Source organism: Muntiacus reevesi, chromosome 13 (assembly GCF_963930625.1).
Source record: "Muntiacus reevesi chromosome 13, mMunRee1.1, whole genome shotgun sequence".
In the NCBI taxonomy this organism is placed as follows: Eukaryota; Metazoa; Chordata; class Mammalia; order Artiodactyla; family Cervidae; genus Muntiacus; species Muntiacus reevesi.
In genome coordinates this window covers 146,090-170,795 of record NC_089261.1, presented here as the reverse complement: position 1 = coordinate 170,795, position 24,706 = coordinate 146,090, and the positions used below count along the sequence as shown (strand labels likewise).

Here is a 24,706-nt window from a genome sequence, read left to right as displayed (position 1 = left end):
CGCGTCCCCCTCCCAGCCTGCCTGGCTGGCCGGGCATGCGCCGCGGGCGTTTTGGCGGGAAGCGCGGGGCGGGCCGGACAATGCTAGTGTCCGCCGCGCGAGCCCAATAAAGCTGCGCCGGTTTTGAATAGCGGCGCGTTTCCCGCCGCCGGGGTCAGGGGTCGGGGTTCGGGTCGCGGGGCGGAGGGAAGAGCGAGTGAGCGAGCCAGCGGGCGGGCGGGAGGCGCCGGCGCCAGACGCGGAGGAAGGAGCTGCGAGCAGCCGCCGAGAGGCCGCGGAGCCCGCGACGACCGAGCCCGCCGAGCCGCCGCCGCCGCCGCGCCCATGGCGGCCGCCAAGGTGGGCCGGGCCGGGCGAGCGGGCCGGGGCGGGCGCCGGGGGGCGCCGGGGCCGCTGCCGCCGGCGGCCACGTGGGCGGGCCGCGCCGTCTCCAACCCCCGCCGGGCCGCGGGCCCGGGCGCCGCGCCGCGTGACCTTGGTGCGGCCGGGCCTCGCGCCCTCCCCCGGCCCCCCGCTCGGACACGGCCGGCCCGCTAGGCTCTCCATTCATCCGGTGTCGGTCCGCGAGCCGCTACCCGTCTCCGCGCCCGCGCGGCCTAGCGGGCGGCCTGTGGCCACCGGGGCTCGTGGCGGGGGGGGGGGGGGTGTCGAGTGGCCGGCGGAGGCCTGCGTTCCTGGGCCGAGCCGGGGAGCTCAGTCCGGGCGTCTTACCCTCCGGGGCTATGCATCTCCAAGCCACGTGCTCCGTGAGACAGCCCAAAACCTGATCCTTTGTGCCCCGTAGTTAGTCCTCCGCGCTGAATCCGAACCTTGGGGCTTTTATTTGCGTGAATCCTTTTGATTTACACGTCATTTCCCCAACCGAGATAAAATTGTTGGCAGAACTGAATTCTGCACACGTACTAGGACGCCGCCACAACTTTTAAGCAAGAGCACAGATTTTTCTCACCCAATAAAAACTCAAAAGGGCTTATAAGAGGAGTGCTCGACTCGAGGCCCTTCCCCACCCCTCCACCCCGTCGTTGTCCCCTTAATCTGCACGTGGCAGCATCTGTGTTCCCATCTTACAGATGAAGTGCGGGCAAGTCTGGGGAGTCTGTGAGGTGGTGTCCTGGCATCTGAAAGAGGATGTCGGAGTCCAGTGTCTCACTGCAGATTGGAGAATGTGGGAATGCCTCACTAGAGGGAATGCCTCGCTCTGGGCACTGATGGGGTCTGGCGCAGCCAGAAGATCACTCACGTCTCCACCCGCCACTGCAGGACACCCACGAGGACCACGACACCTCCACCGAGAATGCTGATGAGTCCAACCACGATCCCCAGTTTGAGCCAATAGTTTCTCTTCCCGAGCAAGAAATTAAAACGCTGGAAGAAGATGAAGAGGAACTTTTTAAAATGTAAGTTGGCATCTTTTCAGAAGTAGGCACATTCACTTTGAGGTCGAAAGTGTATTTCTTAACAGGTGTTAAGGTCTCAGCTTGATCTTTAACCACAGGATTTTGTGATGGTTACTCCCATATTGAAATTAAGCAGCTCTTGAATACACTCATTCCTGGCCCCTGGGACCCACACTGCCCTGAGGCCTGTCCCGCTTTGCCCACAACTGACATCTTCACAGACCCCTGTCTTTGCCACCTCGCCTTTAAGACTCCCACAGCCCCCCGTCTCTGGTTGAGCATCGGGTCTTTACCAACACTGTCTTTTCTTCTTCGGCACTGGTACTCTTTGAAGCTCCTGAATTCGATTCATTTAGATTTTTAATGTATGAAATGAAGCTTGGAATTACAGATAAAAGGTGGGTGGTTAGTCATCGAAGTTATATTTTTAAAAAATCATTTGTGATCTTGGTGCCTTCAACAAGAGGTTACGGTGGGCATGTCACCTTGAAAAGCACTCACAGAAGCCGTGTGGCTAGGTGATAGTGACAGTGCCGGCACTGCACGACACACCCTAACCCTTGGGAGAGGCAGCTGCAAGTTAGTGGGAATCGCTGGGCCATGGGAGGGAAGGAGGAACCCACTCTCCACCCCTTCAAGTTCCCTCGGAAACACCAGAGTATGGTTTGAGTCCTCTGCTGTGGGTCGGAGGAGGGAAGCAGAGGGGATCACCAGCACCGCAACCCTCCTCTAAGACCGGGAGGCTGGACACCAGTCCCAAGTGCCTGGGGTGGGAGCACCGTCTGTGCCTCCCCACCTCCCCAGGGAGGCTGGGCCAGCGGGAGGGGCCTCCTCGTGGGACCACTGCTCACTTGATGGTTGCGTGTGGCGCGGAGAACAGTCTCCGCAGGAAAGGGACCGGCAGGGCTGGGGTCCTTGGCAAGGCAGAGGGCCGGGCTGCTGTGGGCGGGAAGGCCAGGTCTCGGCCCAGAGCCTGTGGCCCTAGTGGAGGCCTGCAGCCTGTCTTCCCAGCAAAGGAAAGGCTCCTCGTCCCCGGCCCGCATCCGTGGCGCCAGGGAGCCCCCGCACCGTGATGGCCTCCTCGGCTGGCAGTGCAGTGGGCCCTCTGAGCGGTCAGGCTTTTCTGTAAGACTTGGGGTTCGTTGGGCCTCCTTGCTTTTCTGGTGATGTCCTGACCTGCAGTTCTGGAGTAAAAGGGATTTCTGGCGAGGCCTCGGGTGCAGACGCGGCCTTGTCCCTCCTACGCCCGCTTAACGCCTCGCCCCGCTGCTTTCCTCGCAGGCGAGCCAAGCTCTTCCGGTTTGCTTCAGAGAACGACCTCCCGGAGTGGAAGGAGCGGGGCACCGGGGACGTCAAGCTGCTGAAGCACAAGGAGAAGGGGACCATCCGCCTGCTCATGCGCAGGGACAAGACCCTCAAGATCTGCGCCAACCACTACAGTAGGCGGGGAGAGGGGCGGGCCCTCAGAGAGGGCGGGAACCCTCAAGATCTGCACCAATCACTGCAGTGGGCGGGCGGGGCGGGGACGCGCAAGATCTGCACCAATCACTGCAGTGGGCGGGGCGAGGGGCGGTGCTCTCGGGGCGCACGGTTGACCCGACTGGAACCAGAGGGAGCAGCCCGGGAGGGTGATGTGGCTGGACAGGTGGGCGCAGGCCTCCCAGTACCACGGTCCCATCGACACTCGTGGGCCAGCCCCCGCGTCCGCGCTCCGAGGTCGCCCCGCTCAGCCCAGACCAGCCTGTTGTTTCTGGCCTGGTCCTTGTTCTCCAGCCCAGTTTGAGGTGTTTGCCAGGGGTTTTTCCCTGATCGTGCTTCTCCCAGAGTCTGGCTGGTCACCGGGTCTCCGGCCTGGTGTGCAGGTGGGTGGGTGGTGGCAGAGTGGGGCCTTGAGTGGCCGGTAGGCACGCGGGCTCACTGGGGGTCTGGGCTGGGATGAGTGGTCTTGGTGCTGAGTGTGATGTGTTTCTGGGGCTGGTCCTGGGAGGCTTCTGCCAGCCATGTGGGGCGAGTGTGGCTGTGGGGCACTCGTTTCTTGAGAAGCTGGTCTCCCTGAATTCCTGCGTGGCCTGAGGGATGGGCGCCCACACTGATCCTGGGGCTGCTCGATCTCTGGCGTACTAGCTGGTCATGGGCCTTCGGTGTCCACTTTTGGTGGCCTCTTTCCCTGGGATGTCCCTGGGCAGTGCAAGGCCGAGAGTGGCGGGTCTCCTTCACCCCACTTGTGGCTTACGCATCTCGGCTATAGCCCTGCCTCCTGTGGGCTGGGTCCTGATGTGTGGCCAGGTGTGGACTCGGCCCCGTTGTGGGCACCATGTTCAGGAAGGCTGGGCCTGCCCAGCTGTGGTCCACATCTGCCTTGGGTCTGCTTGGACAGGGACAGGGCCGGGGGCAGCGGGTGGTGAACGGGTCTGGTGGCGTTGGAGACCTCTGCTGAGGTGTCCTCCGGGTCAGGGAGTGGCTGCCCTTGTCTCAGATTCAGTACAGTCCTGCTTTTAAGTGGACACGGGATGTTTTCAGGGGTTTGGATAAGATCCAGACCCACAAACCTTTGTCTGGGCCTGGTTGGTGAACCCCCAACCAGGCTTTTGCTCCAGTTGGGCCTTTAGGGGTCGGGGCGGGGGCGGCCGGCTTGGCAGCCACGTGGTCCTCATGGGGTTTCTCCCTCTAGTCACGCCAATGATGGAGCTGAAGCCGAACGCGGGCAGCGACCGTGCCTGGGTCTGGAATACCCATGCTGACTTCGCCGATGAGTGCCCCAAGCAGGAGCTGCTGGCCATCCGCTTCCTCAACGCAGAGAGTAAGTGGACCCGGATGTGTTTGGGGGGCCCTCTGGGGAGGTCTGTGCTCACGGGGCTGTGCCCAGCCTGCCCTCCCCGGGCCGGGGCACCCTCCCGCTGGCGTTGTCGAGAGTGGCAGCCGGTCGCTGGCCGCCTGTGCTCTGCAGGGCCTCCTCCAGCACAGTGCCTGGCAGGATGGGCTGCCCGGATGGGAGTGGGCTGTCCGTGGGACCGTCCAGGACCGCGTCCCCCTTGCTGCTCAGGGATCTTTGGGGGCGTCCTCTATTATCTCTGCAGATGCACAGAAATTTAAGACGAAGTTTGAAGAATGCAGGAAAGAGATTGAAGAGAAAGAAAAAAAAGGTGCCGCAGGCCCATGGGGTGTGGGGGGTGGCGCTCTGCAGACTCACTCTGCACCCAGCCGCAGCCCCAGGCGGGTGCTTTTTCCGTCTGCCACAGGAACTGGCGGGGGGCTGTGACCTCTGCCCTTTTAAGGGCAGCACAGCTACCCCGGTACACGGGTGCTTTCTGGGGACGGGCCAGCTGTGTCTCCCCGGGGCTGCGGGGGCTTGGGGAGGTGCTAGTGGTGCCTGCTTGTTCAGGCTTGTGCTACCACCGGCGTCCCGGGCACACGCTCACCTGGAGACGCTGGGGCCCGGCCGGCTGCCGCGCCTCCCTCTCACTGTGCCCCTGTGTCCCCCAGGGTCTGGCAAGAATGACAGCGCCGAGAAGGTGGCAGAGAAGCTCGAGGCACTCTCGGTGCAGGAAGGCGAGCAGCCCCAGGACACGGCCCCGGCGGCGGCCGAGGAGGAGCAGTGAGGCGCCCCGGGCACCTTGCCCCCGTCTCCCCGGTTTCTTTTTTTAATTTTGCCCTGCGCCTTCTTTTCGGTTTGTTTTTATTCTGTTTTGTTTTTACAAGGGACTTTATATAAAGAACTGACTTCCAACATTCAGGTTGTTTTTTTTCTAAGTTTTTGCCCTCGTGAAGACAACTTCAGAAAATCCATTCCCTGGTCACGAGAATGTACTGTGCTAACTTTCTTTTCCATAGTGGAAACACTTATTTATAGTCATCAAAATAGCGAATAAACAACACATTTGAAACCTGCATGGAGGCAGGACGTGTGTGCGCCGCCCCTTCGCGCTGCCCCTGGCCTTGGGGTGAGGACGCCCACCAGGTGCCCTTGGTGTGTCCCAGGCTCTGACCGGGCGTCTTTGGGTGGCCCTCTGACCTGGCGGAGCCGCCCATTCGACCTGGAGCTGGGCGCAGCCCCGTGACCAGCCTCAGAGAAGACTGTCCCATGTGACTCCGGGCCCTCTTGCCTGGGTAGAGGTGGGGCATCCTCGGGGGGCGGGTCTCCCAAGTGCACAGTCAGCGCCTGTGAGGCTGTGTCCTCTGCAGAGACCACCGGCTCTGAGGGAGTCCCGTGGGGGCGGGGGTTTGGGGAGCATGGCAGGACCCAGCTGGAAGATGCCCCGACTGTGCTTGGCCCTGAGCCACGCTGTGTGGGGTGGGGAAGGGAAGTGGCTGCCTGGTCCATGTCAGCCCGCGGCCTGCAGGTCAGGCCTGCTCCCCGCTGCCCTTGGGAAGGGATCCCTGGGCCACAGCCCCCTGGGACCCTCTGCCCAGAGGGACTCGCATCCTTCCTGCCCATGCCCCGCACCCACCCCCTACAGATCCAGAGCCCCTGAGGGGGCAGGGCTAGGACTGCAGTGTGTCCTCAGGACCTTGGGCCACTGGAGGTGGAGGCAGCTGGGTAGAGCCAGGAGGTATCCACTCTCCACCTGCCTGCCACCCGGGGCCTCCTGGGGGCTGCTCCCCAGCGGGCAAGAGGCTGTGGTTGGGGGTGGTGGGAGGACATCCGCACCATCTCTTCTGTCCAGCAGCTGTCCTGGGGCCCCGGGGCCAGGCAGGGTCTACCAGCCTGAGTGGCCCAGGCACAGGACTGCACAGGGTTCTGGCCACAGAGAAGCAGGCCCTGTGCTGCCCGCCCCCCCCCCCCCCCAACATGGATTCCCACTTGGGAGAGGACCCAGGCTGGCCCGACCTTACTGTGGTCAGGTCCACCTTAAGTGGCAGCTGTGGGGTCCGGAGGTGGGGTTTCCTGCAGGGGGTGAGCCTGTCCTGTTCTAGGCAGGGGCAGGGCACCCCACTCTCCCATGAGGCCTGTAGCCTGGGACAGGAGAGGGAGGGCCAGCGCCCCACCCTCCTTACCCTGCAGGCCGCCACCCTCTCCTCTGGCTCAGGGGCTATGAAGTGGGCAAGGAATAAACCACTAAGGTGCCCTGCTGTGTCACGATCGGCCACCCTTGGACATGTCCTGGGGCGGGAGGGAGGGTGCTCCAGGCAGGAGGGGCCTGGCCCTGCCCCGCAGGAGCTTGGAGGTGTTCAGAGAAAGGTCTGCGCCAAAAGGGCCCCGCGCAGGGCCCGTGGGCCGGACGTGGGGCCTGGCGGCAGCGCGAACCCTAATTGAACCAGACCCCAGGTGCGCGGGCCCTCAGCAGCCCTCCAGGATCGCGGGTTCCTGGCTAGAGTGACCCGGAGGAGGGGGGGAGCCCCCGGGCCCCCGTCCCCCCCCATCCCCCCGGGCCCCCGTTCCCCCCCCCCCATCCCCCAGGGCCCACTCCCCGGCAGGAGGGTCCGAGCCAGGCCACGCCCCCAGCGAAGGCCAGGGAGCGCGGGCGGGGCGGCGGTGGCGAGGGGCCCCGCCTGGCCCCTGGCCCCGCGCGCCGGTCCACCTTAAGGGGCGCGCTGACATCAGCACGCCGCCGCGCCGCCGCGCCCGCGGGGTGGGATTTCCTCCCGGGCCGCCGCCGCCGCCGGGTCCTGCCCGTCCTGCCGGCCCCGCCCGCCCGGCCCCGGGGAGGGATGCGGCGGCGCGGCACCCAGGATGCCCCGCAGCCCCGGGACGCGCCTCAAACCCGCCAAGTACATCCCGGTGGCCACGGCGGCCGCGCTGCTGGTCGGCTCCAGCACCCTGTTCTTCGTATTCACGTGAGTCGGCCGCGGCGGGCGCCGGGGCCAGAAGGGGCAGGGCTGCGCGCAGGGTGCTGGACGCCGCCGGGTGGGACTGGACCCGGTCGGGGCCGGACAGTGGGCTGGGCCTGGCGGGGGACACAGGGCTGTGGGTGCCGCGAGCCCCCACCCTGGGCCAAGGCTGATGCCGGGAGCCAGGCAGGGCCAGGTGAGTCCTGGGTGTGAGGAGCCTGGGGTCCAGCAGGTGCCCCCCCACCCCCAGTGCCCAGGAAGGCCCCCCTGTGTGCGAGGCGCCTGCCAGGGGCAGCAGAGTGCATGCGGGTCTGCACAGGGTGTGGTTGCAGCCCTGCCCTCCCCGTGGGCCTGTGAGGGGACGCCGGCCACCCAGGGCCACCAGCACTGTGGCAAACAGTGGACGGTGGCTCCCGGGTGCTCTCCCGGCCGTCTGGCCCCAGGCCACAGCCAAGTTGTTCCCGCGTAGGTGTGGCCTGGCCCGGCTGCCACGTGCCTGCCCCATGGCCACCACCGACGCTGGCCTGGTACTGCCCTCCTCTTTCCCTTTACCTCCTCAGGAAGGCCCAATGGTCATGGCCAAAGGGCCTGACCAGGCCACACCCAGGGACACTGGTTCCATGGGCACTGGGACCCTGAGGCAGGGGACTGGCCGGTCCTGGGCTGGCACACACCAGGCAGGTGCTGATGACAAGGTTCCGTCTGCATTGTGGTGACCCTGCCCCCTGCCTCCGCCCCCTGCCCCCCACCCCAGGCACAGGGAGTGGTTGGGGACCCCGGCTTCAGCCATGCAGGTCTGCGGCCACCTCCTGCCACAGTTTCCAGACTGGGACATGGCCAGATGACCGGAGTAACTACCGCTCTGGCCTTCCTGGGGACCCGAGGCTTGGGGTGACTGCGGTCAGCCGGGCACCCTTTCCCCTCGGCAAGGGCGTGGGCAGCGGCCCGAGGCCGACCAGGTTGCACTGGGCGCCCACAGGCGAGCGGGCCCTGCTGGGCTGGGTGGGCACCACAGGCTGCCAGGAGCGTGTTTAAAAAAGGCTGTGTGGACGGGCTTATTTCTGGCTTTGGCGCGCAGACGTGTTCTCGTCACTGAGATGCTGCTGGCTGTGGGCAGCGGGCGCGAGCCGAGATGGGGAGTGTCCTGCGGGGGCTTCTGGGGGACAGGCTCCCTGCTCTGGCCTCTGGGCCCAGGCAGGGGTCCCCGGGGGAGCCTCAGCCCTGCTTCCTCACAGCCTGGCCTCCACTTGCTGGTCCTGGTTCTTCACCCCCGGGTGCAATTCAGCTGTTAGTCCTTCTGACTTTAAAAGGAATTCGTATTCTTGGTGAGAACTTGTGAGATGCAAGGGAGAAGTTTAACAAGAAGCTGAGCTCAGCACCATCCCCTCTCCTGCTCAGAGCACCCTGACCCCCCAAGGAAGGAGTCTTGTCCTGTGGTTTCCCTTGATTTCAGAGGGTCTCGATGGCCCTACCCCTGGGGGCGGGCCTGCAGGGTCCCTGCCCTACCTCTGTGCTCAGCACCCCAGGGCAGCTCCGTGCAGAAGGTGAGGGCACAGGGGTGTGGGCCGGGTCTAGGCGCAGCGGTCCTCTTGCCCGGGGACCCTTCTTGCACCCCCGGGCCGTGCTCCTTGGCCAAGTGACCATCAAGGAACCCGGCCTGCTCTCAACCCAGTCCTCCTGGGCTCCACCAAGGCGGCGCGGTTCTGTGGGGTTCTGCCAGGCCACCCAGGCCCAGTGACGCCGTCTGCAGTGGTCCATTCCGGGCGGGCAGGGGGCCGGGCAGTGCCCTTCTTGGACAGGCCTCGTGTCCCCCTAGCTCTGGTCCCAGGCCTTGCGTGGAGCGCAACCCCCGCTCCGGGGCCCTCCCCACCCCACCTCAGGCCCCCGTGGGATCGGGACTCTTGTCTTCTCTGCCTCATGGACTTTGCTGGACGCTGGTGCCCCCAGCCTCTCTCTGAGCTCAGGAAATATGAGCTGCCCATTTGAGGCAGGTCGGTGCAGACAGCAGCTCCTGGTGTGGCTCGGAGTGGGAGCCCAGGCTGAGGGGACCGGGGACCCCTGCCTTGGGCCAGCTCGCTAAGCGGCTTGGCCGGAAAGACATTCAGACCTGTCACCAGGAGAGGCTGGGGCATGGCGAGCATGCCCAGAGGTGGGGTTCCCCCCGCTGAGGAAGGGAAGGTTCCATGCCACAGGGGAGGTTCCTGGCAGCCCTTCTCCAGGAAGCTTTCCTGGGTTCTCAGAGCAGTCCTGTCCCCCTGGGCACCAGAAGGCTCAGTTCCAGGCCGGCTTAGGTGCTGCGAGGGGTCTGAGAGCCCCAGGCCAGGTCCCTGCCCCGCCCCTTCCCACTCCTGGAGCCACCCTGCAGAGTGATGGGGACCCTGTGAGCATCAGAGGGCCAGTGCTGCGGGGCCGGGACCCACGTGGGGGCTGGGCTGTCTTGTCTCTCTGGACCCACTCGGTTCCCCTCTGGATGAGGGTCAGCATGATGGACCTGAGTGGTCCCTATGCCCAGTTGGGCCATGAGGCCCAGCCTAGGACCAAGCCAGCCTGTGGCGGGCCCACGTGGACGGGGCCGCTGGCAGGGGCTGCAGGGAGAGGTGAGCCCCCTGCTACGACCTGCTGAGTGTGGTCTGAGGAGCCCAGGTGCCCTGAGGCACCTTCCTTCTCTGCTTGGGGGTCCATGGGGTGGGTGCAGGACGCCAGAGGCCCTCCTGGCTGGACCAGGACAGAGTGACCACCCACCCTCTAGTCCCGGCTGCCCCGTGCCTGAGCTTCATTAGCCAATGTTAATGAAGAATCCGATTTAAATGAAAACGTCTGAGCTAAAATTTTCCATTCCACATTTAGCTGTGGCTGCTTGCTACCCTGTGGAACCCCCATCCTGCTGGGTGGGGCCTCCTGCGGGCCCAGGTGGGGTCACGGGAGGCGGGGGACGGCCCGGGCCCGCAGCGTGGCTGCCCCGGTGGGCGGTGTCCAACCCCCAGCTGATAGGGGGGGCCTGGAGCACGCTGTTCCCCGGAGGATTGGGGGTGGGGGTCATCCCCAGGGCCAAGAGATCCCCCTGGAGCCCGGTGCAGACTCAAACGCCCGGGCAGCGCCTGCCAGGCCTTGCCCACCGAGCGTGTGCTTCCTCACTCCCTCCTCATGTTTGCCTGACCCACAGGGAGCGGACGGGGGTCCACCGGAGGGGGACGTGTCTGCGTCCGTGTCTGTGGGTATGGATGTGTCACTGTGTGCACGAGTGTGCTTGTCCGTACACACGTCAGCACACACACCTGTCGTGTTGATCACATGTCCTGTGTGCATGAGTGTGTTTGTCCGTACACACGTCAGTGCACACCTGGCTGTCATGTTGCACTTGTGTGTGTGTGCGTGCTTATGCAGTGTCCACACACATGTGCGTGTGTGTGTGTGCTCACAGGAACGTGTGCTCTTTCATCCTCTCCCCTGCTTAGCTGTTCTTGGGTCCTGGCAGCACTGGTGACTGAGCCGGTCCCTGTGGGGGACCCAGGCCTGAGACCCCTATCAGCACGCCTGGGGTGGAGGCTGTGAGCGGAAGGACGGGGGCCATGGTGCAGGGCAACCCCTGACCCCGTGTTCGAGTCAAGCCTGGGGGACTGCAGATGGTAAATGGAGGGGACTCAGGCCCCTGTCAGAAAACCTGTGTCCCCCCAGGCTTGCCCCGCCCTCGCTGAAGCTGCACCCTGCCCTCCCCTGGGACATGCTGCCCATGGGCGCTGGGTCGGCGGGCGGCGCCCATCCGGAGCAGAGGCCATCCAGCAAGGCATGGCTCTGCTGCCTTGCAGCTCTTGCCCGGATCCCGCTGCCGCTCAGGGCCATGGAGGCTCAGGGAGGACAGGGCGGCATGGGCCGCCGGGAGCGGGGTGATGACCCTGATACCTGCCCCCAGTGGTGAAGCGGGGCTGACAGGTGTGCCACCCCACTGCATCTTGAGGCCGCGTATCTGTCTGTTCCCGGTCCTGGCCCCTTCCTCCAGAGTGGGCTGGCTCCCCCATGGTACCAGCGCAGGAGAGCACATTTCCTTCCGCACGGAGGCTGTGGCCGGCCACCTCCAGAAGGCGTGTGGGGGGCCAGCTCTCTGTGCCAGGGTGGGTCTATAGTGCCCACCTGTCCCCGGTCCCGGCCGGGCCTGGCTCTGTGTCTCCACTGGCATCTGGGCCGGTAGCCCCTCCCACCCCGTTGGGCAGGGCACGCCTCCGGGGCCCACCACCGACCCTCCAAATGGCATTGGACTGGAGACCACAAACCTGCTGGAGCACCGCCTGCATGCCCGGGCCGGCATGCAGGGATGGGCATGGGGAAGGCGTCTGCTCCCAGCCGTGGGTAGGTACGGTGGAGGCGGGCCGCCCGGCACACAGACGCTGTGTCCTCGGGCTGTGTGTCACCTCCACGGTGGGTCCCGGAGAAGAGGAAGGGGTGACGCGCGGCTCCCAGCCCGCCCAGCATGCTGCCGTGGGAGCAGAGTCTTTAAATAGCCTCTCGCTTTCCACTAAAAATAGAGAAGTTCCGCCCGCACGGAGGTGGTTGCTGGGGCGGTGGGGCTGGCAGCCGGCCAAGGCAGGCTTGGGTGCCAGTGTGCCTGGTGCGGGCTGACCAGGGCCGCCCGCACGACTCGCTCACGCGTGGCCATGGGGCCTGTCCCCAGGGCCAGTGTGGGGGATCCCGGGGGCTCCTGGCCTCCATGCAGGGCCTGGATGTGAGGAGCGGACCCACCGGGCACCCCCTACTCAGCACAGGAGGGACCGGGAGCCTGGAGCCAGAGGCTCACTGCCTGAGGCCAGGCACATCCTCAGAGAGGGCTGCGGGCAGGTCCTGTGAGGGCTAGGAAGATACTCTGGTGCCAGAGCGTCCACCGAGGACGTGTGCAAGACCTCCACAGGGAGCCAGCAGTCTGGGAAGGCTTACTGGTAGAGGGGACAGCCCTGGAGCCCAGTGTGGAGGGGTGATGAGAGATGGCGAAGGGGTAGGGGGCTTGTGCCTTCAGAGTCCACAGGAAGTCTGTACTGCCCTGAGGAGAGAAAGGTGACACACTAGGAAGAAGGGGCTGGGGCCCCCCGGGGGCCTGGTGGCTGAGGATCCACCTGCTGGTCCGATGCCTGCTTGGGGAGCTGAGTCCCACCTGCTGCGGAGCAGCTCAGTCTGCGGGTCGCAGCTACTGAGCCTGCGTGCCTCGACAAGGGAGAAGCCTGCACGCCTGGATCCTGCGTGCCTGGATCCTGCGTGCCCACGCAACTGAGGCCTGACACAGCCACAGACAAATACATAAAATAATGAGACAAGGCTCATGTCTGGGTGCGGACGCACCTGGACCCAGGCCCTGAGACCACACCCCACAGGGAACAGCATGCACCCTCCCCACCATGCATTTACAGACCCAGGAAGGCAGCCCTTCACATCACACCCCATAATCTCCCTGGAAGCAGGGGCCTGCCAGGCTGGGGACAGGTCTGGGTGAGGCCCAGGGCTGGCCTGAGCTGCCCAGCGGGTCACTGGCCTTTGCCCATCAGCGTGCATAGGCAGAGAGGGGCTCTCACCCCCTGTCTGTGTCCACCCCTCCTGGGGCAGGGGACCCAGGAAAGATGCCCAACAGGGGTGGGAGAACAAGACTTGGCTCTGGCCAACTCCTCCTGCCCTTATCTGAGCCTCAGTTTCCTCAACTGGGAGTTGAGTTCCTGGCAGGCGCTTGGGGGTGGCTGGATTGGAGCTGGCTCCGGTGGCCACCATGAGTGCCACACGCGTGTGCCCTAAGGCTGCTGCCCCACGTCCCCTCCCCACACACCTGCCACCCCCAGACCCAGCTCTGCCCTGCTGTCTGACACAGGTGCCCATGGTTGACACGCGCCGTGTCCCCAGCCGTCCCCGTCTACAATGGCATCCTCTTCCTCTTTGTCCTGGCCAACTTCAGCATGGCCACCTTCATGGACCCTGGCGTCTTCCCCCGAGGTAGGGCCCTGTGTGGGGTGGCTCCCCACTCGCTCGAGTGTGAGTGGCTGACAAGGGCGAGCCGGGCCGGGAGTGGACTGGCTGGGGAGGGGCTGGCCTCTCCTGCCAGGACGGTCACTTTCCTGCCATTCCCGGCCTGCAGCGGATGAGGACGAGGACAAGGAGGATGACTTCCGGGCCCCGCTGTACAAGAACGTGGATGTGCGGGGCATCCAGGTCCGTATGAAGTGGTGCGCCACCTGCCACTTCTACCGCCCGCCGCGGTGCTCCCACTGCAGCGTCTGCGACAACTGTGTGGAGGTGACGGCTCGCCCCTCCTGCTCCGCCCCTCCCCTCCTCTGCTCCGCCTGCGGTCCCGCCTCGCCCCCCCGCAGTGCTGACGCGCTGTTCCCGCCCAGGACTTCGACCACCACTGCCCCTGGGTCAACAACTGCATCGGGCGCCGCAACTACCGCTATTTCTTCCTGTTCCTGCTGTCGCTCAGCGCGCACATGGTGGGCGTCGTCGCCTTCGGGCTGGTCTACGTGCTGAACCACGCGGAGGGGCTGGGCGCCGCCCACACCACCATCACGTATCCTTGGCCCGACCACAAAGGCGGTGTGGACTGGGGACACATCTCACGGGGAAGTCGAGGCCCGGAGGGCTGGGGCGGAGCCCGGAAGCCCCAGGGGAGTGGGTCGCCTTCCCTGAGTGGGTGGCGGGGAGGGCCTGGGCCGTCTGTCCACAGGCAGCTGCTTGTCCTCGCCCTCGGCCGTTGGCCTTAACGGGCCAGCATGGCCGTCATGTGTGTGGCTGGCCTCTTCTTCATCCCCGTCGTCGGCCTCACGGGCTTCCACGTGGTGCTGGTCACTCGAGGCCGCACCACCAATGAGCAGGTGCAGACCTGGGTGGCAGGGCGTGCATTCTTGATGAGGATGGGCGTGGGCGGGTCCCTGACCGGCTGAGCAAGGAGCCGGGCCATACGATGACGTGCGGGAGTGTGGTCAGAGCAGGGGCCTGGGGGCCCTTGGCTGATGCGCAGCAGTGCTGGGGGAGGCTCTGGGCCCTGGAGCCCCCAGTGGGGTTTGGCATGTAGGGCTCTGGCCCTGGAGCCCCCAGTGGGATTTGGCATATAGGGTCTCGCCTGCCCTATCCCCCTCCACACCCCCATTGGTGGCCACTGCGGCCACCAGTGAATCAGAACCTAGAAGTTCCACTGCATGCAGGGGCAGGTCCTGGTGACCTAGGTGGGGGACACCCCTGGGCTGACGCTGCCCAACTGACCTTTGAGGAACCCCGCTGTCCCTGCGTGTCATCCTCCCCTCCTTGGCTGGACCCTGGGTGGCCAGGCCGGCTGAGGGGTTCCATATCCACAGGTGACAGGGAAGTTCCGTGGGGGCGTGAACCCCTTCACCCGCGGCTGCTACGGGAACGTGGAGCATGTGCTGTGCAGCCCCCTGGCGCCCCGGTGAGGCTCTCAGCCCGTCCAGTCTGCTCTGGCCTGGCGGGCCCTCCCCTCGGCGCGCATTCAAGTGGGGCTGCCCTGGCCACTGATTCTCTGCCCTGGCGCAGGTATGTGGTGGAGCCGCCCCGGCTGCCGCTGGCTGCTCGCCTGAAGCCGCCCTTCCTTCGGCCGGAGCTCCTGGAGCGAGCGCCACCGCTCAAGGTCAAGCTTAGTGACAATGGGCTGAAGGCTGGCCTGGGCCGCAGCAAGGTGGGTGTCCAGGGGTGGGCGGGGGATGGGGAACGGCGGGAAGCCACCAGGTTGGCGGGACCACGAAGTAGAAGGAAGAGGACCGAGCCGAACAAAGGAAGGGTCGGGGTCCTTGGCTCCAGGATGGAGTCCCCGATAAAGCCCTGCCCCTGGACTGTACCCTGCACACCACTGACCATATCCCCTTCCAGTCCAAGGGCAGCCTGGACCGGCTGGATGAGAAGCCCCTGGACCTGGGGCCGCCACTGCCCCCTAAGGTGGAGGCCGGCACGTTTGGCAGCGACCTGCAGACCCCGCGCCCGGGCAGTGCTGGTGAGGTGGGAGTGTCCGAGGGGAGGGAGGGGCGCCGAGCGATTCCAGCCTGACCGCGGCCCGTCTCCTCCAGAGAGCGCCCTGTCGGCGCAGAGGACCAGTCCCCCGACACCTGCCATGTACAAGTTCCGGCCCGCCTTTCCCACGGGTCCCAAGGCGCCATTCTGCGGGCCGGCTGAGCAGGTGAGGCCTGGCCCCGCCCGGGCTCCCGAGGCTCTGCCCGGGAGGCCCCGCCCCCAGGAGGTCCTATCCCAGGAGGCCCCGCCCCCAGGAGTTCCTATCCCAGGAGGCCCCGCCCCTGGAGGTCCTACTTGAGGAGGCCCCGCCCCCAGGAGTTCCTACCCCAGGAGGCCCCGCCCCCAGGAGACCCCGTCCCAGGAGTTCCCGCCCCCAGGAGTTCCTATCCGGGAGGCCCCGCCCCCAGGAGTTCCTACCCCAGGAGGCCCCGCCCCCTGGAGGCCCCGCCCCAGGAGACCCGGGCTGGGAAGCTCCAGGGTCCCGCCCCCAGACTTCTTCGAAGATCAGTCCCTGGAGGCCCCGCCCCAGGAGCTCCTGCCCGAGGAGGCCCCGCCCCCAGGCGGCGCTCCTGAAGACCCCTCCTGGGTCACAGAGGTGTGAGCGTGCCAGCTGGGGCAGGGTGTCCTGGTTCTTCTGACCCTTGGCCTGCCTGCCTGCTGGCTCGGCGGTGTTCCCCAGGCCACAGTAGGCGCTGCCCCCGGCAGCGCTGTGTGCGGGGCGCCTGGAATTCCACGTTAGTCACCGCCTGAGGCCTTCAGGGCCCCCGCAAAAGCTTCAGAGGAATTTGAGATTGTTTGAGGAAGCACATTTATTCTCTGCATTCACGTGGAGCAGTGGGCGCGTGAGCAGTGGCCAAGAGCCTTGAGGTCCCTGGGCTGCATGCTTCTTTCATGGCCACTGGAGGGCAGGCCTGTGGTGGGCCAGCACGCCCGGACCCCCAGGGAGCTCCCTCAGGACTGATGGCCTGATTGACTAGGGTCCGGTGGCCCTTCTTGGAATGGTCGTCTCCTTCCTGGGTTTGTCCTGGATCCCATGGAGGGTCTGGCTGGTTGTCCATGTGTCCTGAGGCCACCCACACTGCCGTGCCCACCCTGGGCCCCTTCTCTCCTGGGGCGAGGGGACCGAGGACTTCTGGGAGCAGCTTGTTGCTGCACCTGCTGCCACTCGATGGCAGCTTCCTAGAGGGCACAGGGCATCCGGCAGGGCCCAGAGTGGGCAGACGTGGATGTGCCTTCTGTCGCTGCAGGTCACGGGCACCGACTCCCTGACACTGGGGGAGGACAGCATCCACAGCCTGGACTTTGCATCAGAGCCCAGCCTGGACCTGCCCGACTACCCGCCCCTCAGCGCGGCTGACACCTTCTCAGGCGCCCTGCGCTCCCTGAGCCTCAAGGCGGCCAGTCGGCGGGGCGGGGACCACGTGGCCCTGCAGCCCCTGCACTCCGAGGGTGGGCCCCCCACGCCCCACCGCAGCCTCTTTGCCCCCCACGCGCTGCCCAACCGCAATGGCAGCCTGTCCTATGATAGCCTGCTGAACCCCGGCTCCCCCGGGGGCCACGCCTGCCCAGCCCACCCCACAGCCGGTGCCCCCAGCTACCGCTCACCCTACCTGCACGCGGGGGTGCCAGGTGACCCGCCACGGCCGCCGCCCCGCAGCTTCAGCCCGGTGCTGGGCCCGCGGCCGCGGGAGCCCTCGCCAGTGCGCTACGACAACCTGTCCCGGACCATCATGGCCTCTATCCAGGAGCGCAAGGACAGGGAGGAGCGGGAGCGGCTGCTGCGTTCTCAGGCCGACTCACTCTTCGGCGACTCGGGTGTCTATGACACGCCCAGCTCCTACAGCCTGCAGCAGGCCGGCATGCTGTCCGAGGGCCCCCGCGGCCCTGGGCTGCGCTGCGGCTCCCGGGACGACCTGGTGGCCGGGCCTGGCTTTGGGGGTGCCCGCAACCCTGCGCTGCAGACATCACTGTCCTCGCTGTCTAGTGCGGTGAGCCGGGCACCACGGACCTCCTCCTCCTCCCTGCAGGCAGACCTGGCCAGTAGCAGCGGCCCAGGGGCCCGGCCCGCCAGCGGCCCACACAGGTCGCCAGCGCACCAGGTGCCCCCGTCCCCACCTGGCACCCCCTGTTCGCCCTCCTATGCTGGCCCCAAGGCCGTCGCCTTCATCCACGCAGACCTCCCGGAACCACCGCCCTCGCTGGCTGTGCAGAGGTGGGTGCTGGGGGTGTGGCCGGCCACCGGACACGGGGTAGGGGTCTGCGGGGCTCTTGGCTGGGGGGCTGCCCAGGAGGCCTGAGGCTACCCTGAGGGGTGGGCCTCACCCAGCCTGGAGGCTCCTGCTGGCCAGCGTCAGGGTCGCCGGCTCCAAGGATGCCCTGGACACCCTGAGGGGGTGCAGGCGATTTTGTACCTTGAGCCAAGCCTGCACTCTTCCCGGGCTGACAGACCGAGTGAGTGGGGCATCCCAGGTCCTTCTAGAGATGGTCATCTGTCCATGTTCAGAAGGCCAAGTCAGGGGGACGTCATCCCACAGCGAGACGTGCGCTCTGGGCACCACGGTCCTGGCCTGGGGGTTTCCCTGCTCAGAGACGGGCAGAGGGAGGCTTGGGCGTGGGGCGGAGGCTGGGTGACAGGCCCAGCAGGTGCCAAGGTCCACGCTGTTGGTCAGCGCCCAGCGGCTGCAGGGCCGAAGGACAGCCCCTTGCTTTCCTCGGAGGGAGCGAGGAGGAGGTCAGAGGGTCACCACAGGGCCACTGCAGGCTCCTTAGCTCAGGGTTCCAGGACACAGATGAACTGGCCAGGGTCCACCTGGCCTCCCTGTGCTCTTGGTCTGTGCTGAGCGTCCTGGGAAGGGAGGGTGGCTGTTCTGACAGATGTCTGTCCTCTACCCTCTGATCCCCATTTCCACGTGGGACTGTTCAGGCTCAGGGGCAGGGGCGGCCCAGGGCTCCGTCTGTCTGTGTCCTCTGTCCATTGCCTCTGCTGGCTGTGTTCTGCCGTGTTCCCGTGTTTACCGTGTGCGCGTGTCTGCTTGTTTCGATGCAGGGACCACCCTCAGCTGAAGACCCCCCCAAGTAAGCTTAATGGGCAGTCCCCGGGTCTGACCCGCTTGGGGCCGGCCCCCGGCCCCCCGGGGCCCTCCGCCAGCCCCGCCCGGCACACGCTGGTTAAGAAGGTGTCCGGCGTGGGTGGGACCACATACGAGATCTCGGTGTGAGGACCGACTGCCCCCCCGTCGCCGAGCGCCATGGGAACCACGACCCCCCGCGGCCACCCCTCCCAGCTTCTCTGCCCCTGGAGAGGAGGCCCAGGCCTGGCACAGACGCCTCAGCGAGGAAAGCCACGCCTCCGCGGCCCGTCCCTCATCCTTGGCCGCCCGTCCGCACCTGCTCACCAGGCGCCGCGGGGCTGCAGGCCTGCGTGGTGGTGGTCCTGCTCCCGTGACCTGGGGCGGCGAGGGGCACAGAGCGCACCTGTGCCCCTGAGGTTGTCACCCGGCCGGCCCTACCCGCTTCCCTTCCGCACGGGTCCCCATGGCCCAAAGACGGACAGAGGGGCCTGAGCCCCTGGCCAAGGGCCCTGCCGCCTGGCTGCCCCGACCCCTTGCCTTTCAGGGACCTGCTGCAAGCTTGTAGCTTGGCACAGCCAGTTCTCCCACAGGGAGCACGGGCCCAGCCCACAGGCACCCAGCTATTCTGATGGACAGGTGGACAAACGGACAGACGGACAGACAGCCAGTTGTGGGTGGGGTCCTGACTCCGTGTGTCTCGTCTCGCCCCCGCTGGTGGGCGCGTCCCCATGTCTGTGCTCTGAGCTGCCATGCCGTGTCCCACGTGTCAACGCTCGGGCCCCTGCCGTCCCCCTCCCCCGTCCTGCCTGGAAACGCGCTTTAATTGAAGCCTTAACCTCTGCTTTATGCTCTTGTGGGAGGCGACGGGATCTGGGGTAGCAGACAGGAGGCCTGACGCCACCCCTCGGGGCCCAGGCCACCCCGTGCCCCCTCCCTGCAAACTGGAGACCCCCACCCAAGGCACACAAAGCCCAGGCCCCGCTGGAGCCTGGGGCCCACGTGGGAAGCACATCGGGAGGGCTCGGCGTTTCGTCTGGTGCCAGGGACCCGAGAGTAAGCACACGGCAGCGTCTGCTTGCATTGTGTCTGTTCTATGTTTTTATATCTACATCTATATATCTATAATTTTATTAAAAAAAGAAAAAGAGTCACTTGGGTCCTTTCCTTGAGCAAGACCAGGGTTCCGGGTGGGGCAAAGGTGCTCAGGCTGCGGGAGAGGGTGTGGCAGCCTGTCTGCTCTGTGTGGGCACTCCTGGACCGGTGCCAGGCTGGAAGCCGGGCAGGGGTGTGTGGCCCCCCATGTCTGTGTCACGCCGGCAGTAACAGGGTGTCGGGGCTGGGCTGAGTCACCCCGGGGCCCCCGAGCAGCGGGTGCCCGCGGGCTGGGATGTCGGGCAGCTGGACCAGTCCCCACGCCCCTCCTCAGACGCATGGTGGGTGGGGTGGGGGGAATCTGCAGCCTTTCGGGGACTGGAGGCCTGGGGCAGGGCCTGGCCCGCTGACCTCCGCCTTTCTGCTTTTCTCTCACTGGACGCTGCGACCTGCAGGGGCTGGATCGGCACCTGCAGCCGTGGATGGGGGCGGCGCGGCCAGCCCTGGGCGCCCCCCAGCCTGCACCTGTGCCACTTCGGCCTCCCAGAGGACCACCCGCCGCTGCGGGCCCCCTGGAGCCCAGCCCCAGGGGCGCCCCCCCGGGGGGCCATGTGCCGGCTGCACTTGGCTGCCTCCAGCCTCTTCCCCAGCCTCTCGGGGCCTGAGCGGGACAGCAAGTAGGCCACTCTGGGGCCCCAGAGGGCTGGGCTGCCATGGACCCTAGGGGCCCCGGGGGCCTCCGTTCCACCAGCCACAGCTTGACTTGACCCCTAGCCTGCCAGGGCCCGTGACCCTGCGCCCTCCCGGCTCAGGCGGCCCCCGCCTGCTGCAGAGGGTCAGACCCCCCGGGGGGGGGGGCCCAGAGCTGCTGGGGCCACCACAGCCTTCTGGGCTGTTGCTGCCCCTGCACCCGACCCCCTGCCTGACCAAGCACTTTACGCGTCCCTTCCTTCCCAGGGAGCCCGGCCTCTGTGGCTGGGCCCGGCTGGGCGGGGGTCTCAGGCAGCCCCTGCAGGTCTCTGCACTGCCCCCTCCCCCTGCACCCTGCACATGAACGGATGCCTTAAGCTCCTGTAGCAGCCAGCCAGAGGAGACCCCAGCCCACCAGCCCTGCCCCAATGGTCTTCCCTCCTCTGCACACCTGGGGCGCTCAGAGGGCCCCGCTGCCCCCAGCCCTGCAGCCCCTAGCCAGCTGGGCACCCCCCCCCCGATGCCCCCAGAGGCGGGGCAGGGCCCTGGCTGGCACCCGCCCCCCCCCCGTGCCAGCAGAGAGCTCTGTTTCTCCCACGTGGGGACGAGCAGTCACAGATCTGGTCTCTATTGTTCTAAAAGGTATTCCCTCACCCCAGTTTAATGCAGTAAATAAAATCTTTGGTGTTTTACCTCTATGGCTCTGTCCACCACCATGGTCCCCCTGTCCTTCAAGCCTGGACTGGACAGGGACCCTGGGTTGGGAAGGTAAACAGGAACGCCGGCCGGGGGGGAGGGGGGGAGGGAGGGAAGGGGCTGGGTGGTGGCTGGGCAGGTGTGGGAGGTGGGTGGCAAGCCAGAGAGAGACGCGGGTTGTGTTTGGGCTCAGCAGCACCTGTGGGGCAGAGAACCTGCTCCCCAAGGTCCGCCCACCCGGGGATGAGGCCTGAGGCGCTCACTTTCATTGGGGCTCCCTCCCCCCTCCTGGTGGCAAGGGGGCTGCAGAGAGGCTGCCCCGCAACAGGTGGCCGAGGGGTGCCAGACAGGGGCGCCACCCCGGGGACCCTCGCTGCGAGATCAGCCCGGGAAGGCTTCACAGCCTCCAGTGCCCGCCCCGGTATCCATGGAAACAAGCACAGGGGCGGAGAGTCACGACTATATGTCCGGCCACAGGCCCAGCCCTCAGGACAGCCTCCGCCCCCTCCCTTCTCCAAGCTTCCGGGCAGGGACGGTGCACCGCAGTGCCGTGGCCGGGGGCCGGCGCGGCCGCTGGGCGCTGGGGGCCGCGCCGGCCTGCTGGCTTCCTCCTCGCTGGGGCCGCTGGGCCTCCGGCCTAGAAGGGCAGGAAGCCGTCCACCTCGAGGCGCAGGAACGGGCCCAACAGGGCCCGCAGCTTCCAGACGGCGGCGCGGCTCAGCAGGGGCGGCACCAGCCCCTCGAAGGGCGCGGGGTCGACCACGTACACGTAGGCGGCGGTGCAGGCCAGCAGGGCGCCCAGCAGCAGCCTCAGGGCCAGCAGCCTGCGGGCGGCGGTGGTCAGGGGGCGGGGCGCCTGGGGATGGGCCCTGGGCACTGGGCTCGGTCCCTGCGCCGGCTGGGCCACCTACCAGAGCTGGCCTCTGAGGCCCTCGGAGCATCCCAGCTGTGGCCGTGCCTTCTGCGGAGGAGGGACCGAGCCGGTGAGGTCAGGGCAGGCCTGCTCACCCAGCTCCTCCCCCGCTGCCTTCTGGGACGGTGGGCGGAGGGTGGGGGCTTACCCCTCTGCATGCCATCTTCTGGTCCTTCCTGGCCTGGGTGCGACACTGGGCCCGTTCCCTGGGAGGGCGGGAGTGCTGCAGTCGGCACCATAGGCATACCCCGTCCTCAGCCCGCACCACTGCCCTGGCGCTGGGGAACTGGGGCCGCTCAGGCGCGGGCCCACCGCACCCTGACCCAGACACTGTCGCAGCTCAGCCAGCCCCCGCCTCTGGGCCCCCAGCGCCCTCATCACCCCAGGATCTCCAGCTGCATGTCCTCCATCTGGTCCAGGACGCCCCTGATGTCCTTCTTGAGGTTCTGGGGGCCAAGAGGGTAAAGTGGGGTCCTGCTCGCCCGCCCTGTCCCCGCCCGTTCATCCTCTGGCGTTAAGCCTCTGGGGACCTACCAGGAGCCCGGTGGCCTGGTTGTTCAGGGCCATGTGTACTTCAGCCACGCCGTCCCACACCTGGTGGGAGGGGCGAGGCTGGGTCACGCCCTCAGGATGGAGCAGGACCCGTGCTGGACGCCCCTCTCCACAGGTGGAGCCCCCGCCCGGCGCCCCCACCCACCCCTGCAGGTGGCACCTCGGTGATAGCCATTTTCTTCCTCTCAAAGGACAGTCGGATCTGCTGCAGCTCGTTCTGGGGAGGGGGCGCAGTGTGGGCCGAGGCAGGGCGGGAGGTTAGTCGGCTCCCGCTCCACCGCGCCCCACCCCGCCCCCGGGCCCACCAGGGGCTGCGGCACGGACCCCTCCCTCGCCCCGCCCCTCCCCGGACCCGCCCCTCACGGACACGCCCCCTGGACCACCTGGAACTGCTGCAGGAACGACTGTCTGGCCCCGCCCCATCCCGGCCCCGCCCCGGCCCTGCCCCCCGGGCCCACCAGGGACTGCAGCACGAACTCCTCCCCACCGCCCCGGCCTGGCCCCGCCCCGGGCTCCGCTCCCAGGATCACCTGGGACTGATGCAGGAACGACTCCCTGGACCCTCCCCATCCCGACCCCGCCCCTCACTGTCCCCGACCCCGGGGCCCGCAAGGGACTGCAGCGCGAACTCCTCCCCACCGCCCCGGCCTGGCCCCGCCCCCGGCTCCGCTCCCAGGATCACCTGGGACTGATGCAGGAACGACTCCCTGGACCCTCCCCATCCCGACCCCGCCCCTCACTGTCCCCGACCCCGGGGCCCGCAAAGGACTGCAGCGCGAACTCCTCCCCCCGCCCGGCCCCGCCCCTCCCCATTCCGGCCCGGCTCCTCCCAGGCCCCGCCCCCTGGGCCACCCGGCACTACTGCAGAAACTACTCCCTGGCCCCGCCCCACCCCGGCCCCTCCCCTTCCCATCCCGGCCCCGCCCCCGGACCCCCAGGGATTGCGGCACGTACTCCTCCCCTCGCCCCGGCCCCGCCCCTCCCCACCTCGGCCCCACTCAGGCCCCGCCCCCTGTCCCGCCTGGGGCTGCAGCACTGACTCCTCGCTCCCCCCACCGCCTCGTGCCCTCCCCTCCCCGGACCCCCCCCACCACCCCGGCCCACCTGGGACTGCTGCACGAAGGACTCCTCGCCCCGGCACAGCTCCTGCCGCAGCAGCTGCAGAGGGGCCCTCTCCTCCAGGGGCCTGGCGCAGGCCTGCTCAGGGGGCTGCGGAGGAGCCCCTGGCTCAGCCCCAAGGCCATCGGCAGCGTCCGTGGTCATGGACTGCTTGGGAGTGGGGTGGGGGGGAGCGCATGGAGCCACAGGGCGCTCCACAGCCACCCGCGGTCCTGCCAGGACCATGCCCCGCCCCGCACTCACCCAGGCCAGGGCCGTACAGCTCGAGTGCTCTGGGCACAAGGGCAGGAACTGCTGCCCCGGTCCCAGGAGGGCCCCCAGCTGCTCCCGCAGATCCTGGTTCTGCCTCTTCTGGAGTGGGGCACAGAGATGGGGAGATGGGGACAGCTGTGTCTGGGGTGGCGCTGGGGAGAGGGCGTGGGCCTGGCGGGGCCGGGGCGTGGGGTCTGGTGGGGCCTGGGTGTGGGGCGTGAGGTCTGGCAGGGCATGGGGTCTGGCAGGTCCCGGCTGTGCTGGGGGTCTGATGGGGCTGAGGTGTGGGGTCTGGCGGGGCCCGGGTGTGGGGCATGGGGTCTGGCGGGGCTGGGGTCTGGTGCTCACCAGACTCTGGTTCTCCTGCTCCAGCTGGAGGAAGGACTGCTCTGCAGGCCCCAGGGGAAGGCCCTGGAGCTGGGGGGGGTCTGCCCTGGGCGAGGCCGAGGCCCCTGTGCCCGGAATCAGGGGTGGGCATGGGCAGGGCCGGGGCCCCGAGCTGGGCCCTGCCGCCTGCCGGGAAGCTCTCTGCTCTCGCTCGCGGCTGGAGTGCAGGGCCCAGCCCCACCCCAACCTGGCGTCCGTCTGTCCTTGTCTCATCCTTGCCGGGTCTCGCGGCCTCTGTCGCTGCAGCTCGCTGTCCTCACTTGTGATGAAGTTCCCGGGTACCTCGCCCCCAACCCTGAGCCCCCCACTCCCTGTCCCCAGGGCTGAGAAAGGCCTGGCAGTCTCCATCGAGTGGCTTGGGGTGAGAGGCACCATGCAGGGCCACCTGGCGAACACTGGGCAGGGCGGGTCCAGGCACCCCCCGTGGCTGCTCGGAGCTGGGGGCTGGGGGCACTGGGAGTGGGTGTGGCCACAGGGTCCCAGGGTTTTCGGCCCCTCCATTCCTCCCTGTGACCCCTTCCTGACCCCAGGCCCAGGCTTTGGCCTGTCCTGTCCTGCCACCCTCTTACTAAGGGAGCTCTGGGTGTCATGGCTCATAGGCGCCTCAGGGGCGACTGTCACAAAGGCCTGGGCAGGGCCAGGGAGGTCATAATGGGCTGGGGTGGCGGCCAGAGTGCGGCTGACTGGGCCCCTCCCACCACGTCCCATTAGCAGGCCCTGCAGACGTGAGCTAAGAGCAAAGGCAAACAGAAGCAGGTGCCTAGTGTGGCCCTGCCCCACCC

The 24,706-nt window shown here is 67.2% G+C and overlaps 3 protein-coding genes and 1 non-coding gene across 6 annotated transcripts; 3 read left to right on the top strand and 1 right to left on the bottom strand.

Annotated features, from left to right (window-relative positions):
* Positions 1–160: 160 nt before the first annotated feature.
* On the top strand, positions 161–5,285 carry RANBP1 (RAN binding protein 1). The gene is made up of 6 exons (XM_065905009.1): positions 161–339; positions 1,261–1,397; positions 2,679–2,836; positions 4,069–4,197; positions 4,475–4,540; positions 4,881–5,285. Exons 1-6 carry the CDS (start codon positions 325–327, stop codon positions 4,994–4,996), a joined length of 621 nt encoding a protein of 206 aa, XP_065761081.1. The 5' UTR covers positions 161–324; the 3' UTR covers positions 4,997–5,285.
* LOC136146205 (small nucleolar RNA SNORA77) lies at positions 4,578–4,700 on the top strand. The gene has a single exon (XR_010658933.1). It is a non-coding gene; the product is annotated as a small nucleolar RNA SNORA77 (small nucleolar RNA).
* A 1,673-nt stretch (positions 5,286–6,958) lies between the features above and the next one.
* ZDHHC8 (zinc finger DHHC-type palmitoyltransferase 8) lies at positions 6,959–20,645 on the top strand. 3 transcript variants are annotated; one of them, XR_010658842.1, is made up of 12 exons: positions 6,959–7,172; positions 13,009–13,130; positions 13,273–13,430; positions 13,529–13,701; positions 13,903–14,005; positions 14,486–14,577; positions 14,682–14,823; positions 15,015–15,135; positions 15,209–15,318; positions 16,400–17,364; positions 18,199–19,276; positions 19,771–19,907. XR_010658842.1 is itself a non-coding variant. In XM_065904315.1 (11 exons), the coding sequence occupies exons 1-11, from the start codon at positions 7,069–7,071 to the stop codon at positions 19,994–19,996; spliced, it is 2,316 nt and encodes a 771-aa protein (XP_065760387.1). In that variant the 5' UTR covers positions 6,959–7,068; the 3' UTR covers positions 19,997–20,645. The 3 variants fall into 3 exon arrangements, 2 of the variants coding, with proteins under 2 accessions (XP_065760387.1, XP_065760388.1); XM_065904315.1 differs by lacking the exon at positions 18,199–19,276 and having other exon boundaries at positions 19,771–20,645; XM_065904316.1 differs by lacking the exon at positions 19,771–19,907 and having other exon boundaries at positions 18,199–19,370.
* Positions 20,646–20,876: 231 nt separating this feature from the next.
* On the bottom strand, positions 20,877–24,425 carry CCDC188 (coiled-coil domain containing 188). The gene is made up of 9 exons (XM_065904873.1): positions 23,886–24,425; positions 23,529–23,636; positions 23,271–23,375; positions 22,327–22,383; positions 22,149–22,208; positions 21,996–22,060; positions 21,763–21,820; positions 21,613–21,662; positions 20,877–21,525 (listed from the first exon to the last, which is right to left on the bottom strand). Exons 1-9 carry the CDS (start codon positions 24,423–24,425, stop codon positions 21,339–21,341), a joined length of 1,230 nt encoding a protein of 409 aa, XP_065760945.1. The 3' UTR covers positions 20,877–21,338.
* Positions 24,426–24,706: the final 281 nt, after the last annotated feature.

Excerpts from the sequence above, each read along its gene's own strand:
- ZDHHC8 (XM_065904315.1), top strand. The coding sequence starts at position 7,069 with ATGCCCCGCAGCCCCGGGACGCGCCTCAAACCCGCCAAGTACATCCCG. Across the intron at positions 13,702-13,902 it reads GCCGCCCACACCACCATCAC|CATGGCCGTCATGTGTGTGG; the intron begins GTATCCTTGGCC and ends TTAACGGGCCAG. Across the intron at positions 14,006-14,485 it reads GCCGCACCACCAATGAGCAG|GTGACAGGGAAGTTCCGTGG; the intron begins GTGCAGACCTGG and ends CCATATCCACAG.
- RANBP1 (XM_065905009.1), top strand. Across the intron at positions 1,398-2,678 it reads GAAGAGGAACTTTTTAAAAT|GCGAGCCAAGCTCTTCCGGT; the intron begins GTAAGTTGGCAT and ends CTTTCCTCGCAG. Across the intron at positions 4,198-4,474 it reads CCGCTTCCTCAACGCAGAGA|ATGCACAGAAATTTAAGACG; the intron begins GTAAGTGGACCC and ends TTATCTCTGCAG.
- CCDC188 (XM_065904873.1), bottom strand. The coding sequence starts at position 24,425 with ATGGAGGGGCCGAAAACCCTGGGACCCTGTGGCCACACCCACTCCCAG. Across the intron at positions 23,637-23,885 it reads AGCAGGAGAACCAGAGTCTG|AAGAGGCAGAACCAGGATCT; the intron begins GTGAGCACCAGA and ends GCCCCACTCCAG. Across the intron at positions 22,209-22,326 it reads AGAAAATGGCTATCACCGAG|GTGTGGGACGGCGTGGCTGA; the intron begins GTGCCACCTGCA and ends CCCTCCCACCAG.